The sequence below is a fragment of the Nannospalax galili genome, unplaced genomic scaffold, assembly GCF_000622305.1.
Source record: "Nannospalax galili isolate Female #2095 unplaced genomic scaffold, S.galili_v1.0 scaffold3109, whole genome shotgun sequence".
In the NCBI taxonomy this organism is placed as follows: domain Eukaryota; kingdom Metazoa; phylum Chordata; class Mammalia; order Rodentia; family Spalacidae; genus Nannospalax; species Nannospalax galili.
Window position 1 is genome coordinate 110,372 of NW_008358944.1, and position 16,299 is coordinate 126,670.

Consider the following 16,299-nt stretch of genomic DNA (forward strand, 5'->3'; position numbering starts at 1 on the left):
ATGTAGTTCAATTATTGGTTAGTAGAATTTTTTGGTTAGTAGAATTTTTAGGTTGTTTCTAATGTTTTCCTGCAAGCAGTACTGTTAAAGTTTTACACATAGTTTGCACATTTGTACTAAAATACATTCAAAAGTTTTCTAGGGTATAACTAAGAGTTAGGGAATATAAAAGTACTAATACCTTCAACAGCTAAGTCATATTCTTTTTAAAAAGTGTTTAAAGAGATGACCCTTTATTTGCAGAGCACTTTGGGAAGCTCAACATTACAAGAGGTGATGTGAAGGAAAGCAGACTTTAAGGACACACAACAATGAGGAAATTCTTAAACTAGAGACCTGAACATGAATATGCACAAGCCAGTAGTAGTCAAAATTGGAAGGAAACTATGAATGTAAGAGATTTCTCCAAAAGAATTACTAAGGCTTAATAATTAACCACATTATGGAGGGGAAAAAAATCAAGATGAAATTCAGATTCATTCAAAAGTATCTACTATGCACCAGATTTAAGGCTCTGCCTCCATGAGCCTAAAAATGTTAAGGGAAGATAGCAGAGAATTTAGATAAATTAGGAGACAAGTTTGTCACAGGTTGATACATTGAACAAGAGATATACAAGAAGCTATGGAGAAGGTAAGAGAGATATCTAGTCAGGAATACCAGCAGGAAGGTAAGAAATAAAATAAGTTCAGTGTGTTGGGCTAGGGAGGCTAGCAAGAACCAGATCATAAAAGTCCTTGTAATTCATGCTAAGGAATTTGAAATTCATCCATGTAGATGCCACTAAAGGGTGTGACACAAACAATAAAGATCAGTAGGGCTAGCATAAGAATGTATTAAGGAGCTGACTGAAGACTATAGTAGTTAGGAGAAAATAGTGTTAAGAGTAGTCCAGGTCCTGGCTGGAGAGGTGGCTCAGTAAATTGAGAGTACTGGCTGCTCTTGCAGAGAACCCAGGATGGGTTCCCAGTACCCACATGCATGGCTAGCAACCATCCTTAACTCCAGTTTCAGAGGATCTGACACCCTCTTCTGACCTCTGCAGGCACTGCGCAACAGGGATGCATTTACATATATGTAGGCAACACACTCATACACATAATTTTTTTTTTAAGAGTATTCCAGGTGGCTGGGAATCACAGGAGCAGAATCGGAGGCAATATTAATGTATGCAGTGTTGGACATGTTAAGTTCAGAGATGTCTGCAGGATATCAAAACAGGAACTATACAGATGTGAAGCTTAAGAATGGATGAAAGCCAGATTAGTAGGTTAAAAACTCCGAAGACGGGCTGGAGAGGTGGCTCAACGGTTTAAGAACATTGACTGTTCTTGCAGAAGACCCGAGTTTGAATCCCAGCACCCACATGGCAGCTAACAACTGTCTGTAACTTCAGTTCCAGGGGATCCAACAGTCTCTTCTGTCCACGAGGGCATTGCATGACACGGGTGCACACAGATGCAGGCAATACATGCATACACATAAAATAAAAATAATAAAAAAAAAACTCCTAAGAAAAACCTAATAGAAGCTACTGGAAAAGTGTTTCAGGAGAAGATGGTAAAGAACTGTCCCCGAGGTTCAGTACCAAGGAAACTGCTAGCATTACCCCTCACTCCAGAGCTTCAGAGCATTATCTTCAGTGCTTTACTTGGATCTACCAGGGCGCTAAATGCAGAAAGCCAAAGGGACAAGTCTGAAATAAGACATTTGGAAAGGACTCTGCACCACGTTCACAAAACTGTGGTTTCAAGTATCCCAACATCCTCAGCTTGAGAAACAGTCTTGAGGACAAAGACCTTATTCTTACTTGGTCTTTGACAGTACTGCGCAAAAGGCCCTCAAAAAAGGTGGGAAACGTTAGAGACAGGAATAAATACTTCGTACTAAAGGCTGGAAGTGTATCTATTTAAGAATGTCCCACATGCCTGGGGCACTTTACAAACGGCATTCTTTAATGACAACAGACATTTTCCTTCAGATGAGAAAACAAACTCAGGTGCCTGCATTATTTCCAGGCTCAGATGAGGAGGATGAATTTCTAAAAAGTGAGACAAATTGTCAGCGGCCATGCGGATAAGACGGGATGAGTTCGGGCTCCAACGCCTTCTTTCTTTCCAAAAGCGAAGCTTTCAATCTCCCTCAAGAAAAGGAGGCAACCCATAAGAAGGGTAAGCCACCCCGGCCCCTGCCTCAAAGACCTTCGTCGCGGGAGGAGACCCCGGTACCCCAGAAAGGGACCGCAGCTCCAGACATCCCACAGTTCACGGCATTTTCCGCGCGACGTTTAATTACCTAAATACCCTGTGATAATTGTGACTGGAATCCTGACGCCGGGATCAAGCTTTTCTTCCTCTCCTTGCTTGGTCTCAATGGGAACCAATTCAGGACAGTCCTCCGCGTATTCCTCTTCCTCCTCCACAGTAACCGCAGCCTCCAACATACCCGCCCGCAGCACGCGTCCCCGCTCCAAGAAAAGCCACGACCAGTTTACCCTAGTTTTCCCACAGAGACCCAGTCTACCCGGCACGGCGCAGATGACGTCATCACACCGCGACACGTAGCTCCTCCCGATCCTAGCCCGTTACCTGGGCTCTGGACCAGCCCCCCCCAGCCACGCCCCGACGGGCCTGGACACGCCCCTACTAAATGGACACGCCCCACAGGGATAAACACGCCCCACCCGGATGGGCAACGCCCCTCCTTCGAGCTAGGCAAGCCCCCACAGGTCTGACCACGCCCCCTCTAGGATAGACACGCCCCTCAGGGACAGGCTCGCCGCTTCTTGGGGCTGGACACGCCCCCACTCGGCTGGGCACGCCCCGTTGGGTTGCTGAACCTGGACGCCAGAAGCTCCCTTGCTTTAAAGCTGTTGAGGCGCCTGCAGTCTTAGCTACTTAGTCTGGTGCTAGGGCTGAGGTCAGATGAATTAGGACTTGGAAAGAGTGACTTGATCAAAACAGTTCCCAGAGGATAGACGTTTTCACGTTGACATTTTTTTCTTAGTCTCATTTTCTTTCTTTTAATTCACAAGGAGAGGAATGTAAGACACTAACGCTGTTAATTGTAATTTTTCTACCTTTAAGGATAACTTGTGAAACTTCTTTTAAGACTTTAACTCTGGAAATTCTGTCGAAGCAGATGTGAATGTTTCTGCAGAGCATCCACAAAGGCTCCTACGTGTTCTGGGTCCATATCAGGGTAAAGCCCATGGCCTAGGGTGGCAATGTAGCGTTGTGGCCCAAAGTCATCCAGCATCTGCTGCACCAACCAATCAATCTCCTCCTCAGATGCACACAAGGCACAGGGATCCAGGTTGCTTTGCAAGGTCACCGTCTTCCCACACGCTCCCGGGCTTTCTTTGGAGCCACTGTCCAATCAAGCCTAACCACCTAACCACCTGGGCCAGCTCTTCTAGGACAAAATGTCCATCCTTAGCAAAAATGATCATAGGCACGGTGCCAGGCCTGTCTTCTGCAGCCCAGCCTTCACTTGCTTGGCCACATCATGGGCCAAGGGCAGTGCAAACTTGCTGAAGAGCTCTGAGCCAAGATGCCCAGCATGGGACTCAAAGAGCTGCAACGCCTGGGCACCAGCAGCCATTTGTCCTACTAGATAGGGGCCAGAGCATCAGTGAGGATGCGAAACAGCTTGTGACTAGGCTGATGGTAGAGCCATCGTTTGACCTGAGCCATGGCGCTTGAGCTGCCATCCTCAACCATATATGTCATCAGGGTCCACAGAGCACCAGCAAAGCCCATCAGTGGCATACGCCCAGCCAGTTGTTGTCAGGTAAGGGTGCTGGGCTGGAACACATAGCCCAACTCTGAGACCACTACTTCTGGATCCCTAGAGTGTAGACACTCTAGGTCCCGCTCTTCTCTTAATGGCTTTGGGAAGCTGGGTCCTTTGCCAAGTACCATAGTCACCTCCATGCCCAGTGCCTGGGGTACATACAGCAAGGATGTCAGAGAAGATGATGGCAGCATCCAGAGGGAAGCCTCGCAGTAACTGCAGTCGGTTCACGGCAAGCCTCAGGGGACCGACAAGTGCTGAAAAAGTCCTGGGCAGCCCAGGTTTCCCTAAGCTCTGGTAAGTAGCGGCCTGCCTGTCGCATGCACCAAACAGGAGTGTAGTCTATTTCCTCTCCCCAAGCTGCTGGGAGGAACACGTCATTATTCAGCTCCAGAAAACTCTGGAGTACCAGCCCCTTTGCCTCCATGGTAAACAGTAACTCTGGGCAGTCACTGCTTTCATCTGAATCGGAGCCTGCCCCTAAACTAGTGAAACTTTTACGTGTATCTGATTCTTTACAATGTACATGAGTTACTTTTATTTGCTTTTCTTTCTCATTATTTACTTAGACATCAGATAAGCCCAGTTCATTAATCATATTTGTTGGTTCACGATAATCCGTAACAGCCCTCCTTTATATTTGTTTATAGTGGACTCCTTGACATCATCCCTAACCCAAGAACATTAAATTACACCTACATATGTGCCCCTCCTCTGTTACAACCCAGAATGCAAGCTACAATCACAAAATTGTTTGGGATTGCTGAGCATACTTTTGTTTGATTTGATTGTATATACATACACTCAGACGATGTTTGATTTTGCTTGTTTTTCAAATTCATAAAGAGTGTCATACAATATCTAACCTCTTGGGGTTTACTGCATTTCCACTCCCCACTACTAAATTTCCTGTCAATTGTTTTGAGGTGTTGCTTTTCTTTTCTTCCTCTTCTTCTTCTTCTTCTTTTTTTTTTTTTTTTGAGACATTCAAACATTTCCCCCAACAATGTATGAAATCTCATTGTTCTAAATGAGTATTAGCCAACATTAATATTTTACCAATTAAGGACAAAACAATACCTCATTGTGGTCTTTGTCGCACTTCCTTGGTTACTAAAAAGACTGAGCACTTCTCATGTATTTTCACAGTGCTTAATTTCTGGCCTTGCAAGAACAGTTCCATCAATGTGGTTAACAAGCCATTGCTATATCAGAATGGGGCCTCACTCACAACAAAAGGAGTTAAATACATTAGGAGTTGAGTATGCTCCAAATGTCCATCAAATGATTGACAAACAAAATGTGATAAAATCCAGACAGGGAAAATTATTCGGCAATAATCAGATACAAAGCAATAATGACTGACCACAAAGTGAACAAACCTCAAAAAAACATACTCAAAAATAAAGCCATTCACAAAGACAACATGTTGTGTAAGTCCATTCAAGTCTAGAGAGACAGAAAATAGGCCAGGGGTTGGTAGGGACTGAGGGTTCAAGAGTTACTGCTAATGAGCACCATGTATTTTGGGGGCTAATAAAAATGTTCCAAACTTGATTATTGCTGTGGTAGAATAACTCTGAGTGCACTGAAAACCATTGCATTGTGCACTTTAAATTGATCAGTTTTATCTTACATGAGTTTTATCTCAATACAACTGTTTTTCAAGTTAAAGGCTCATCTGTATGTTCAAATGCTGGGACACTACTCTTCTTTGCAGAGAAGTGCTGACTTTAGCACTTTAAAATTGTGACTGCAGGCAAAATTGTTCCTTTAGTCGGCAAAATAATTATCCATTGAGTCTGTGGAGTTGTCATTTTCTTTTCTCACCCTAATAACTGAGCAGAATTTAACAAGTAAAAATATCTGAAGAACAAGGTTTTGCTGAATTCAAACATGTGACTTACACCAGTTCTCTCTAGAGAGTTAAATCTGACTTTAGTACTTCTATCATAACATAAGATTTACCTATATTTTCCTGTTCTCAGTGAAACTGTCATTGTTTAATTCAAAATGACTTTAAAATAAGTTTTAAAATTCCTCCATATAATATGGTAGAATATATTATAGTTTCTAGTGTATCTTGAAATTTCCTCTGCATTTAGCGTTGTTATTTTGCTTAATATAAATAAATTTATGGTAAAACAACAATAATAGCAAAAATTATAGTGTGTTGAATCCTTACTCTCCAGTAGGTATTGTATTAAGCATATTAAATGCATGATCCCATTTAACTCTGAGGTAAAAGCTATTTGTATGGCCACTTTATAGATGAAGAACTTCACTTAGAAAATTAAGTTTTTTGCTCATATTAACAGTAAATTATAACTCTGTGGCTCACTCCAGATCTGTGTATTTCCAATCCTGTGATCTTCAAGCTTTTATGTCTTTACTTTTTATTTTGACAAGGTATCCCTATATACTCCCTGGCTGGCCTGGAGTTCTTAGTGATCCACCTGCCTCTACTTTCCAAGTGCTGGGATTAAAGGCATGTACTACCATGCCTGTCTGGTTTTTTGTTTGTTTTTTGTTTTTTGGTTTTTTTTTGTCTTTTTGAAGCAGGGTCTCCCTGTAGCCCCAGCTGTCCTGGAACTCACTATGTAGACCAGGCTGGCCTTGAACTCACAGAGATCTGCCTGCCTCTGCCTCCCAAAAAGCAAATCTGAAGACACTGTATAGATACTTATATAATAAAGGAGAAAACAGATTTCTATAAACTTTGAAGTTTAAATTTTATATTTATACATGTCGTAAAATTAATTCTTACTCTTTTCTGTTTATTAAAAATGTAAAAGTCAGCCAGGCGTGGTGGCACATACCTTTAATCCCAGCACTTGGGAGGCAGAGGCAGGCGGATCTCTGTGAGTTCAAGGCCAGCATGGTCTACATAGTGAGTTCCAGGACAGCTGGGGCTACAGGAGACCCTGTCTCAAAAAGACCAAAAAAAAAAAAAAAATGTAAACGTCATTCACAGCTTGCAGTCTGCAAAAATGAGAGAGACAGACTATAGTTTACCAATTCCTGATAGTAATATGGTATTTCCCTACACTAAACTAAAGTTTTGCAAAAAGAAATCCTCCTAAGTGTGTTCAACTCAGTTTGTAAATCCTTCATCATTTCAGTAAACTTGCTCTTAAGTTTTGTATGCACCACAGTTACCATTCAGAGAAGGGCCCGAAGCTTGGAAGTATATATTATTTTTCCCAAGGCACAGATTCTCTGTTTGGGAGAGACCTAAAATGGGAAATATGTGATCTCTACATAATAGGATCCCTGCCATTGAGGAGCAGAACAGAAAAGCTCTCAAGGTCTAGATTCTAGGAGGTCAGCTTCATGATAATCACCCAATTTTCCCAATGTCCTTGGCTGCTTCATTTTCCTCCCTTGAATAGTTACATTAGCCGCCATGAGAAAAAGTAAGCACTGTAGTCATATCGAAATCAGAGGAAAGCTAAAAATAATGTCAACTTGCTTTCCTTTTCTCTCTCTCTTATTTTTGCAACTTCCTGCAAAGGCAACAACATACTAGTGGCCAGCAATAGCTACTGGTTTAGAGAAAAGGAAACTGGGGGTTTCACAATTAGTCCACTTCCTCTTACTTAGCAAATAAATAAATAAATACTTTATAAACACTTAATGTTTATCAGTTCACTTGATTTCTTTTTTATGAAGTGCACATGAACTTGTTGGAAAGACCTTGGGCTAATTAATGGCTGTTATTCTTGTGACTGCTTTAGTTAAGGTTGATTATCAATATTCAGTACCTGATAGTCTCACATTAACATATATAACCACCCTAAAGATATGAAATAATAGTTCCTTACTAGAATATTAAAGGTGGCTGGCAGATGAAATACAAACATTTCCCTATTTTAAGAGATGTGACTTTCATTCCAAAGGTTGTTGGTAGTATTTTTTTAAATCCATTATCTTTTGGTGGCTTAGCTTACATTTCAGCCACTTGTAAGCCAGTTTACCTCAGATTAAAAGACAAAACAAAACACTATTGAAAGCCTGTAGGCAGACCAGCTTGAATGGTGCACAAAAATGTCTGTAAAATATACTACTGGGCAAGGAGCTAAGTTGAGCAAAATAAAACAAAACAATGAAAAGGTGAAATTATGTTGTAATAGCTTAAGAAGACCGTTTAAATAATCTTTTTCCTTTGTGGATAGAAATTTAAAACTAACATTTGTGGCTTTAAATATTACTTTTTAACATCTACAGTTTTAAGGAAGTATACTCCAAAATCCACAGGCACACACTTGCTATTTTTTAAAAAAAAATTTTATTTATTATTTTTTTTTTTATGTGTATGTGTGTATTGCCTGCATGTAGGTAAGTGCACCCATGTCGTGCAATGCCCACGGAGGTCAGAAGAGGCTGTCAGATCCCCTGGAACTGGAGTTTTGGACAGTTGTTAGCTGCTATGTATGGGTACTGAGAACTGAACTCTGATCCTCTGCCAGAGCATCCAGTGGTCTTAACTGCTGAATTGTCTCTCCAGTCTCATTAAAATACAACTCTTAAATTTTGTTCTTTTCCCTTTGAATTTATTTTTCAGAAGTTCCTGTTATTTTGAGTGTTCTCTCTCTTCAATATCTATGTGGGTGCGGGAATTTGAACCTGGGTCTTCTGCAAGAACAACCAGTGTTCTTAACCGCTGAGCCATCTCTCCAGCTGACTATTTCTTAAATGTGAATAAAAACATAGAAATGGGACTAGAGAGATGGCTCAGTGATTAAGAGCACTGGTTGCTCTTACAGAGGACCCAGGTTTTCCCAGCACCCACGTGATGAGTAACAACCATCTGTAACTCCAGTTCCAGGGGAATCTGATACCCTCTTTTGACCTCTGCAGGCATTGCATGACATGGGTGCCTTTACATACATGCAGGCAGTACATTTATACACATAAAATAAAAATAATAAATAAAAAGTGTGTTAACTCCACTTACAAGTACTATGCTAATGCTGGAGCCGGGTCTTCCTGACATAGAGGCACAGTCAGTGTCCCCTGAATCCTGTCACTTCCTCTCAGTAAGTTCATTGCTGTCTTAGTTCCACTGTGCTATTATAACAGAACACATGAAATGTGGTAACTTGTAAATAAAAGAAATTTATTTTTTCCAGTCCTAGGGGCCATGAAGTCCAAGGTCAAGGCACAAGCAGGTTTGATGTGTGATGAAGGCCTGGCTTCTGCTTCCAGGATGGCTCCTTGAAAGCTGTGTCCTTCAGAGAAGAGGCATGTTGTGTCTTCACCTGGTAAAAGACCATAAGCTCCCTTACATCTCTTTAATTAGATCAGTCCCATCCATGAGGGCATAGCCTTGTGATGTACCCCATAAAGGTCTCACCTCTTAATATTTCCACACTGTAATTAGGCATCAACATACAAATTTAAGAATTTATTCAGATCATGACAGTCATCAAAAATCTTACATAAGAAGAAAGATTAATCAATGTTTTCCTTATATTAATTTACTTCCTTCCTCTAATTTAGCATTTCCCTTCTGCCCTTGAGTTTCAGTGTGCACTTCTCCAAATTCATGGCAACCTAGATTTTCAAGTCGCTTGCTTCTCTCAATATCATTACTTCATCTTTCTTTAGGGAACTTCCTTCAGATAAGCAACTTTCAGATACTTACTCTCCTACACAGCAACTACGTTGTTTTAGCAGTCCAAAGTGTATCTGAATTAATTGGAAAGCTCCTGGTTTGAAGTCTCTATTATCCATCTTGCCCGTCTTGATTTTTTTAAAATAATTTTTTTACTTTTTTTGAGAATTTTATACATAAGTACACTATATTTACATCATTTCCAGCTCTCCCTCTCCAACTTCTCCCCTGTCCACCCATTGCCTCCTCTCAAATTCATATATATATATATATATATGTATTAGTGCATCCAATTAGTGTTGTCCATATGCTCATGTGTTTAGGACTGACCACTTAGAAATGGTTAACCTATCAGGGAATTTGTCCCTGGAGAAAATTGATTCTCCCTTATTCAGCAGTCATTGATTACCTACAGCTAAGTTTTACCACATCCACATTGCACACCCACTAGTGTGGTCATTGTGCAGGTCTTTTTCAGGAAATCATATTGTTGAAATTTCATGGGTATATTATCCTTGTCATTTCTAGAAGACACTAACTTGCATTCTGGCTCTTCCAATCTTCCTGCCCCTTCTTCCATGATGCTCCCTGAGCCTTAGATGTAGGGGTTGTGTTGTAAATGTACCACTGGGGCTGGGCACCCCATAGCCAGTTATTCTCTGGATTTTGAACAGTTGTGGATCTCTGTAGAAACTTCCATCTGCTGGGGAGAGGGGGAAGCATCATTGGTGATGGGTGAGAGCTGCACTTATCTGTAGGTATAAGAGTAAGTAGCATATATTTGGAAGCTATATTGATGTAGCAAAATAGCAGTGATAGGCTCTCCTGTGGGGTTTATGACCTCTCCAGCCATGGGTTCTTGGCTAGTTTTATAGTGCCAAGCCTGACTTCCCTTCTATCGAATGGGTCTTAAGTCCAATTAGACAGTTGTTGGTTGCCACCTGAGATATTAGTGCACTATTGCACCATTGGGGATATCTTGCTGGGCCAGTCATTGTTGTGGTTCAAAGGCTTTACAACTGGGTAGGACTACTGATTGCTTTTCTCCCTTGGCAACTTGCATAGCACCTTCTGATACTATGAGAGTTAGTCCTCAGAAAAGAGACTTTCAGGTCACTTCCACCTTGATTACTCCAAATCTGGTGATCTAAGTGTGTATTATTCTCAACAATAGGGTATGTCCTTCAAGTTCTGGGAGGTAATCAAGGGCAATGGAAATAGTATCTATTGTTTATGGAGTCTCTCAGACCCCTCTAACAAGGGGAGGATTCTCTTGCCTAGCACTGAGATTTTTGTTAGATGGTCCATGGCTCCTGGGGGGAACATTATCATCCTATGTGGGATAACTCCACTTAAACCATGTGTGTGTGTGTGTGTGTGTGTGTGTGTGTGTGTTTTAAGCTTATAAAATAATGTTTCTGCATGAATTTTTCAAGCGTCCTTAGTGTTATTTTTTCTTCCTCTCCCTTTGTATTATCCTCCCTCCCTAGTTAAGCACCTCTCATTTTTCTCTTTCCCCCTTCATAGTACCTGTGTCCTACTAACCCCCTATCTAGATCCTCCCTCCAACCCCCATAATCCCTTTCTCTACTTTCCTGGCTTCTGTGGTTATGAAGAGCTGAAGCCATATTGGCTTTGGTTTCTTTTCTCAGAAACCATAAATTTCCCCTGCCCTAGACTACAGACTATGGGTAAGACAAGCCCATGCATGCCCCCTTAACCCCAGGAGACTACCCTCACTCTCTAGGACTAACTACTCTTTTTCTCTTCTGTAAACTGCTTGATCGCTTGACTGAAAGGACAAACTGTGTTGACCCTATTTTGACTAGTTGTTTAGACAAGCCTGAACATGCCCAGGCATGTTGTAATCTCACCTACCACCCCCACCCCAGAGGCTATAGATCAAGCAAGCTCAGGCATATAACAGCTTTATAAGGTAGGAACAGAGACTTCTGGCCCCACAGATAACAGTCAGCACATTCCACAGCACTGAGGATAACACCCACCAATGAGAGACGTCCAAGGATACATCCCTAGTAGCCAATCAATTCAAAAGTGTGTTGGTGCACACGGGCTCTTTGGACCAATCAAGATGTAACTCTGTTATTCTTTGTCTGGAACCTATAAAAAGCTTCCACCCCCTGCAATCGGGGCTCTCAGCACAGATCCATTGCATTGGTGAGGTCTGAGAGCCTGAGCTTAAGCCCGAATAAAGACTCTTTGTTCTTGCATGCCCTTTGGATTCTGTGGTTATTCTTGGGGGTCCGTTCTCTGGGCACAACAATTACTCCAGGTTATATACTCAAATCTAAAGATTTGGAACTTTGGGGCTAGAGAGCTGGCTCAGCAAAACACTAACTGCTCTTGCAGAGGACCCAGGTTTGGTTCCCAGCACCCACATGGCAGTTAACGACCCTTCATAACTCCAGTTCCAGTGATCTGATGCTCTCTTCTGGCCTCTGTGGGCATTGCATGCAGAGGCACACTTAAATACATGCAGGCAAAACATTTATATACATAAAATAAAAATAAATAAATGAAAAAATTTTTAAGATTTTGAGGAAGGATGCACAAATAAGAGACATGAAAAGACTTGTTACTCTACTACAGAAATACTTGGTGGCCATGTTTGTTGCTGCTCTATTCACAGTAGTTAGGAAATAACCAGGTGTAGTACACATCTTTAATCCCTCCTTCCCAGGAGTCATAAGTGTTTGGATCTTTGTAAATTCAAGGCCAGTCTGGTTTACATATAGCCAGCCAGCAGGGTTATATAGTGAGACCCTGTCTCAAAAAAACAAAGCAAAACCAAAGAATATCATAGCTAGAAAATGAAGCAGTCTGGATGTCCATCAATTGGCGAATGGATAATGAAAATCTGCTACATATACACAATGGAATTATATTCAAGAATAAAGAAAAATAAAACTATGAAATTTGCTGCTAAGCAGATGGAAATGGAATACATTATAGTGAGTGAAATAACAGACCTGGAAAGACAAATGCCACATGTCCTCTCTTCCTTTCTTCTTAATCCTTATTGCTAAGCTATGTAAGTGGCCTCCAGAAGGGAAAACTACTCATTCCAGTCTATTCTGCATCTATATGTGGGCTTGTGACAAAGCTCCAGGTAATAGGACATAATGCATGTGGTGGTTTCCTGGAACCCAGCATCTTTCTTGTTTCTTCTTTGCCTTACTGTCTAGGATGCAGGAGTGAGGGCCACAGTGCATTCTGGTTACTGAAGATGAGAGCCACACTTGGAGAAAGTAGAGCAGGGATTTGGAAAGAATCCTTACTGTGAACAGTGCCTATTGAGGACTTCATTAAACCACAGGAGAAATGAATGTACTTGTTGTTTAGATTTCCGTTGATGCCTTTCAAACTAATCATAATCAATGTGGGGTTTTTCTTTGGCTTCTTTAGTTAGTTGTTATTAGAGTAATATAAATAATTTTTTAATGTAATGTAGCTCTAAAGCTTACATGATACAGAAGTGTTAGAGTAAAAAGTGGAGTTTCTTTTTTCTTTTTCTTTTTTATTATATTTTATTTATTAGTTTTATGTGCATGAGTATATTGCCTGCATGCATATGAGTTCACCTGTGTCCTGCAATGCCCTCAGAGGTCAGAAGAAGGTGTCGGTTTCCCCTGGAACTGGAGTTATAGACAGTTGTTATCTGCCATGTGGGTGTTGGGAACCAACTCTGGGTCCTTTACAAGAACAGTAATGATCTTAACCACTGAGCAATCTCTCCAGTCCCATTTTTTTTATATTTTTATTTTATGTTTATGAATGTATTGCCTGCACGTTTGTAAGTACACCCATGTCATGCAATGCCCAAGAAGGTCAGAAAAGGGTGTCAGATCCCCTGGAACTGGATTTGCGGGTGGTTGCTAGCCACCATGTGGGTGCTGGGAATCAAACCCAGGTCCTCTGCAAGAAGAGCCAGTGCTCTTAATTGCTCAGCCATCTCTCCAGCCCCAAAAGTGGAGTTTCTTTCATCACTGCTAGTCTCACTTCTTTCACTGATACTGTACAACCAGTGTGAGCAGCTTAACAAATCCAATCCATATTTAAATTTTTCATCGATATCTTTGTCACTTCATGTTAAGTATTTTCTCTGCATTTGTATACATATATGTAGTTTTTGCTTTTAATATAATTAGGAATGCACACAGACTTTATTCTAGAACTTACTTCCTTCTCTTGAAAATATGCACTGATGTTTTCTTCTCACAAGAGAGAAACTTATGCCCATGGGTGCAATTGTGGCACTAATATTATGGAGGTAACCAATCACTTTCTGCTTGGATTTAAGGCTTGTGGACAGGAGGAAACACATGCTCGGTCCTATAAATCTGGCCAAGAACCCATGGTTGGGGAGCCTACAGTCCAATAGGGGTGAACCTCCTACTATTGTTCTGCTAAATGAATGTAGTATCAAACTGCCCTCTAAATTGGTATCTCTGTGCCATAGATTAGTACAGTTCTCAGATCTCATCCAATGTTTCTTTGTGCAGTGGACAGTGGTTAATGCAAAAACTATCAGCTAGTAAAAATGCATAGAATAGGTGTCAGTGGACTGCTGAGCCACAAATAGGACATTTATATTGCCCTGCCTCCAGCTCCAAGGATTAAGGACCATCATGGAAGAGGGAGTGGTAAGATTGTTAGAGTCAGAGGTCAGTCAGGGAAGACCAGAGCAAAATGGTGTTTTCTGGACATGACAGGACCACTGCACTCATGAACTCACAACAGCTGTGGTTTTCTGCACAAGACCTGCTCAAGACTAAGTCGGTCATCATTCTAGCATGGAGTGGGAAGGATTTCATAAGCCCTCCACCCCTAACTGAGGAGCTATGCACAGTTGATGGCTTTTTGGGAAGAGAGAGTCAATTTTCCTTAAGGTGTGGCTCCTGGTAAGCCAACCACACCCCAACGGATGGCCCCACACCCAGGAGCATATGGACAGCACATACTGGATTCAATGGGTTATTAGAAACATAAATAAAAGAGAACATGAAGTTAGGAGGGGTAGGGAGGTTGAGTGGATCTGGGAGGAGTTGAAGGAGGATGAAGGATGAATATGATCAAAGTATATTGTATGAAATTCTCAGAGAAGCAATTAAAACATTATATTTAAAAGAACAAGACTTATATAATTTAAATTTTATTACATTTATATACACATTTATTTTTAACCACTTCATTCTATAATTTAGATATAATTACTTTATCATGTCTTTAAATATTGATGAGGTAACTCTAAAACATGCGCCAAAGGTAAAATCAATATTGTCTCAAGAAAACAAAGAGACCAGGTAGGGTGGTACATGCCTATAATCTCAGCATGCTGGAGGCTGAGGCAGGTGAATCAAGAAGCGTAGGCCTCATATGAATTTTTTTTAAATATAAGAAAGTATTCTGATTATCTATAGCTCATAAGTTTGATAATGAACTTTGTTCTAAATCTAGCTTGTTATTTTAGAGTTATTAGAGCTTCTCATTAAACATGTTTAACGAAAAAACGCGTAATTAAAGCTCAATTGTGGAAAATTAAGATTTAAATTACATTCAATTAATCTTAATGCTAGTTGTTGGTAACAATTGTGGGTTACTTATAACTAATGTGATTCCATGCATTTAATTATTCACTTCATTATAAGATCATGTTTGTATTGTGTGTTGTTGTCCATTCATTTACACATACATTTCCATAATTCAATTTTAGTTAATGAGTTTGGAAAGTAACATACAATGTGAACTAAAATTCAGTTTTCAGTTGCTGCTAAAAGAAATATGAATTTAAATATTGCATCTTGATTTTAGTGTTGTTTGAGCCCAAGACAGAGGTAACACTATTGGAAACTGTTAGTAGAATATTAGTCTGCATCATTTTATACAATAATGGCCTGGAACTCGCTATGTAGACCAGGCTGGCCTCAAACTAATAGAGATCTGCCTGCCTCTACCCCCTGAGTGCTGAGACTAAAGACAAGAGCCACCAAGTCCAACCTATAATAATGGTTCTTTTGATCCATATATTTTTGTTTATGAAATTCTCTAAATCACACAAGCTGTTAATAATTACTACAGCAGTAAAAAATTCAGTGTGTCACATTTATTTATATACTAAGTTCAAAATATATGTAGAAATGGTATTATATCAGTAAACAGAGACAATTATTAGAGCCTCATCAGATTGTTAACATGATTTGCCTTTGGAGGAGAGGGAACAGGAAGGTGATGTAGTGGACAGACAAAATGGGAGAGAGAAGTAAGCTCCCTTCACTTAAATAGACCTTCCAGAGCCAGGGGTGGTGGATGACCACAAGGAAGGAGTTCTCCAGACAACTGGTCAGTTACTCATATGAACTCACAGCAATGGTGACATCATGTGCAAGTCCTATGCAAACTCAAACCAGACAAAAATTCAAGTGTAGACATAGGGAAGTAAGAAACCCCAACCCAACCTAAGGAAATTTTGGCAACTGATGACTGATGAGAGGGGGAAAGACCATCTCTTTGAAGAACAGGACTCTTGGTAGGTTAACCAGGCTCCAATGGATGGACCCACACTGAAGGACATTTGGGAACACAAGTTATACACCATAGGATTTGATATGTATATGCAGAGAGAGAGTACTATATATGTATATATATATACATATATAATAGAGTATATTAAATTGGGCAAGAGGTAATAAAGGGAAATGTGGGTGTGGGAGGGGATCTAAATACCATCAAATTATATTGTATGAAAATTTAATTTAAAATTTTTTAAAATAAACGAATAACATGACCTTAAAAAAAGAAAGTGTAAATTACAAAAGTAAAAATGTACTTAAGATACCATTATGTTTATTGTTTTATGTATACTAATA

The 16,299-nt window shown here is 40.4% G+C and overlaps 1 protein-coding gene and 1 pseudogene across 5 annotated transcripts in view; both read right to left on the reverse strand.

Moving 5' to 3' along the window:
- The window catches only part of LOC103725290 (COBW domain-containing protein 1), a 66,730-nt gene extending 64,188 nt beyond the window's left edge, over positions 1-2,542 (reverse strand). For all 5 annotated transcript variants that reach the window (XM_008822616.3, XM_029558393.1, XM_029558392.1 and 2 more), the window contains exon 1: positions 2,296-2,542. In XM_008822616.3, coding sequence (XP_008820838.1) covers positions 2,296-2,443 — 148 coding nt within the window. In that variant the 5' untranslated portion in view covers positions 2,444-2,542. The remainder of the gene's footprint in view (positions 1-2,295) is intronic.
- A 572-nt stretch (positions 2,543-3,114) lies between these two features.
- On the reverse strand, positions 3,115-4,222 carry LOC103725292 (annotated as a pseudogene).
- Between the last annotated feature and the right edge of the window lie 12,077 nt (positions 4,223-16,299).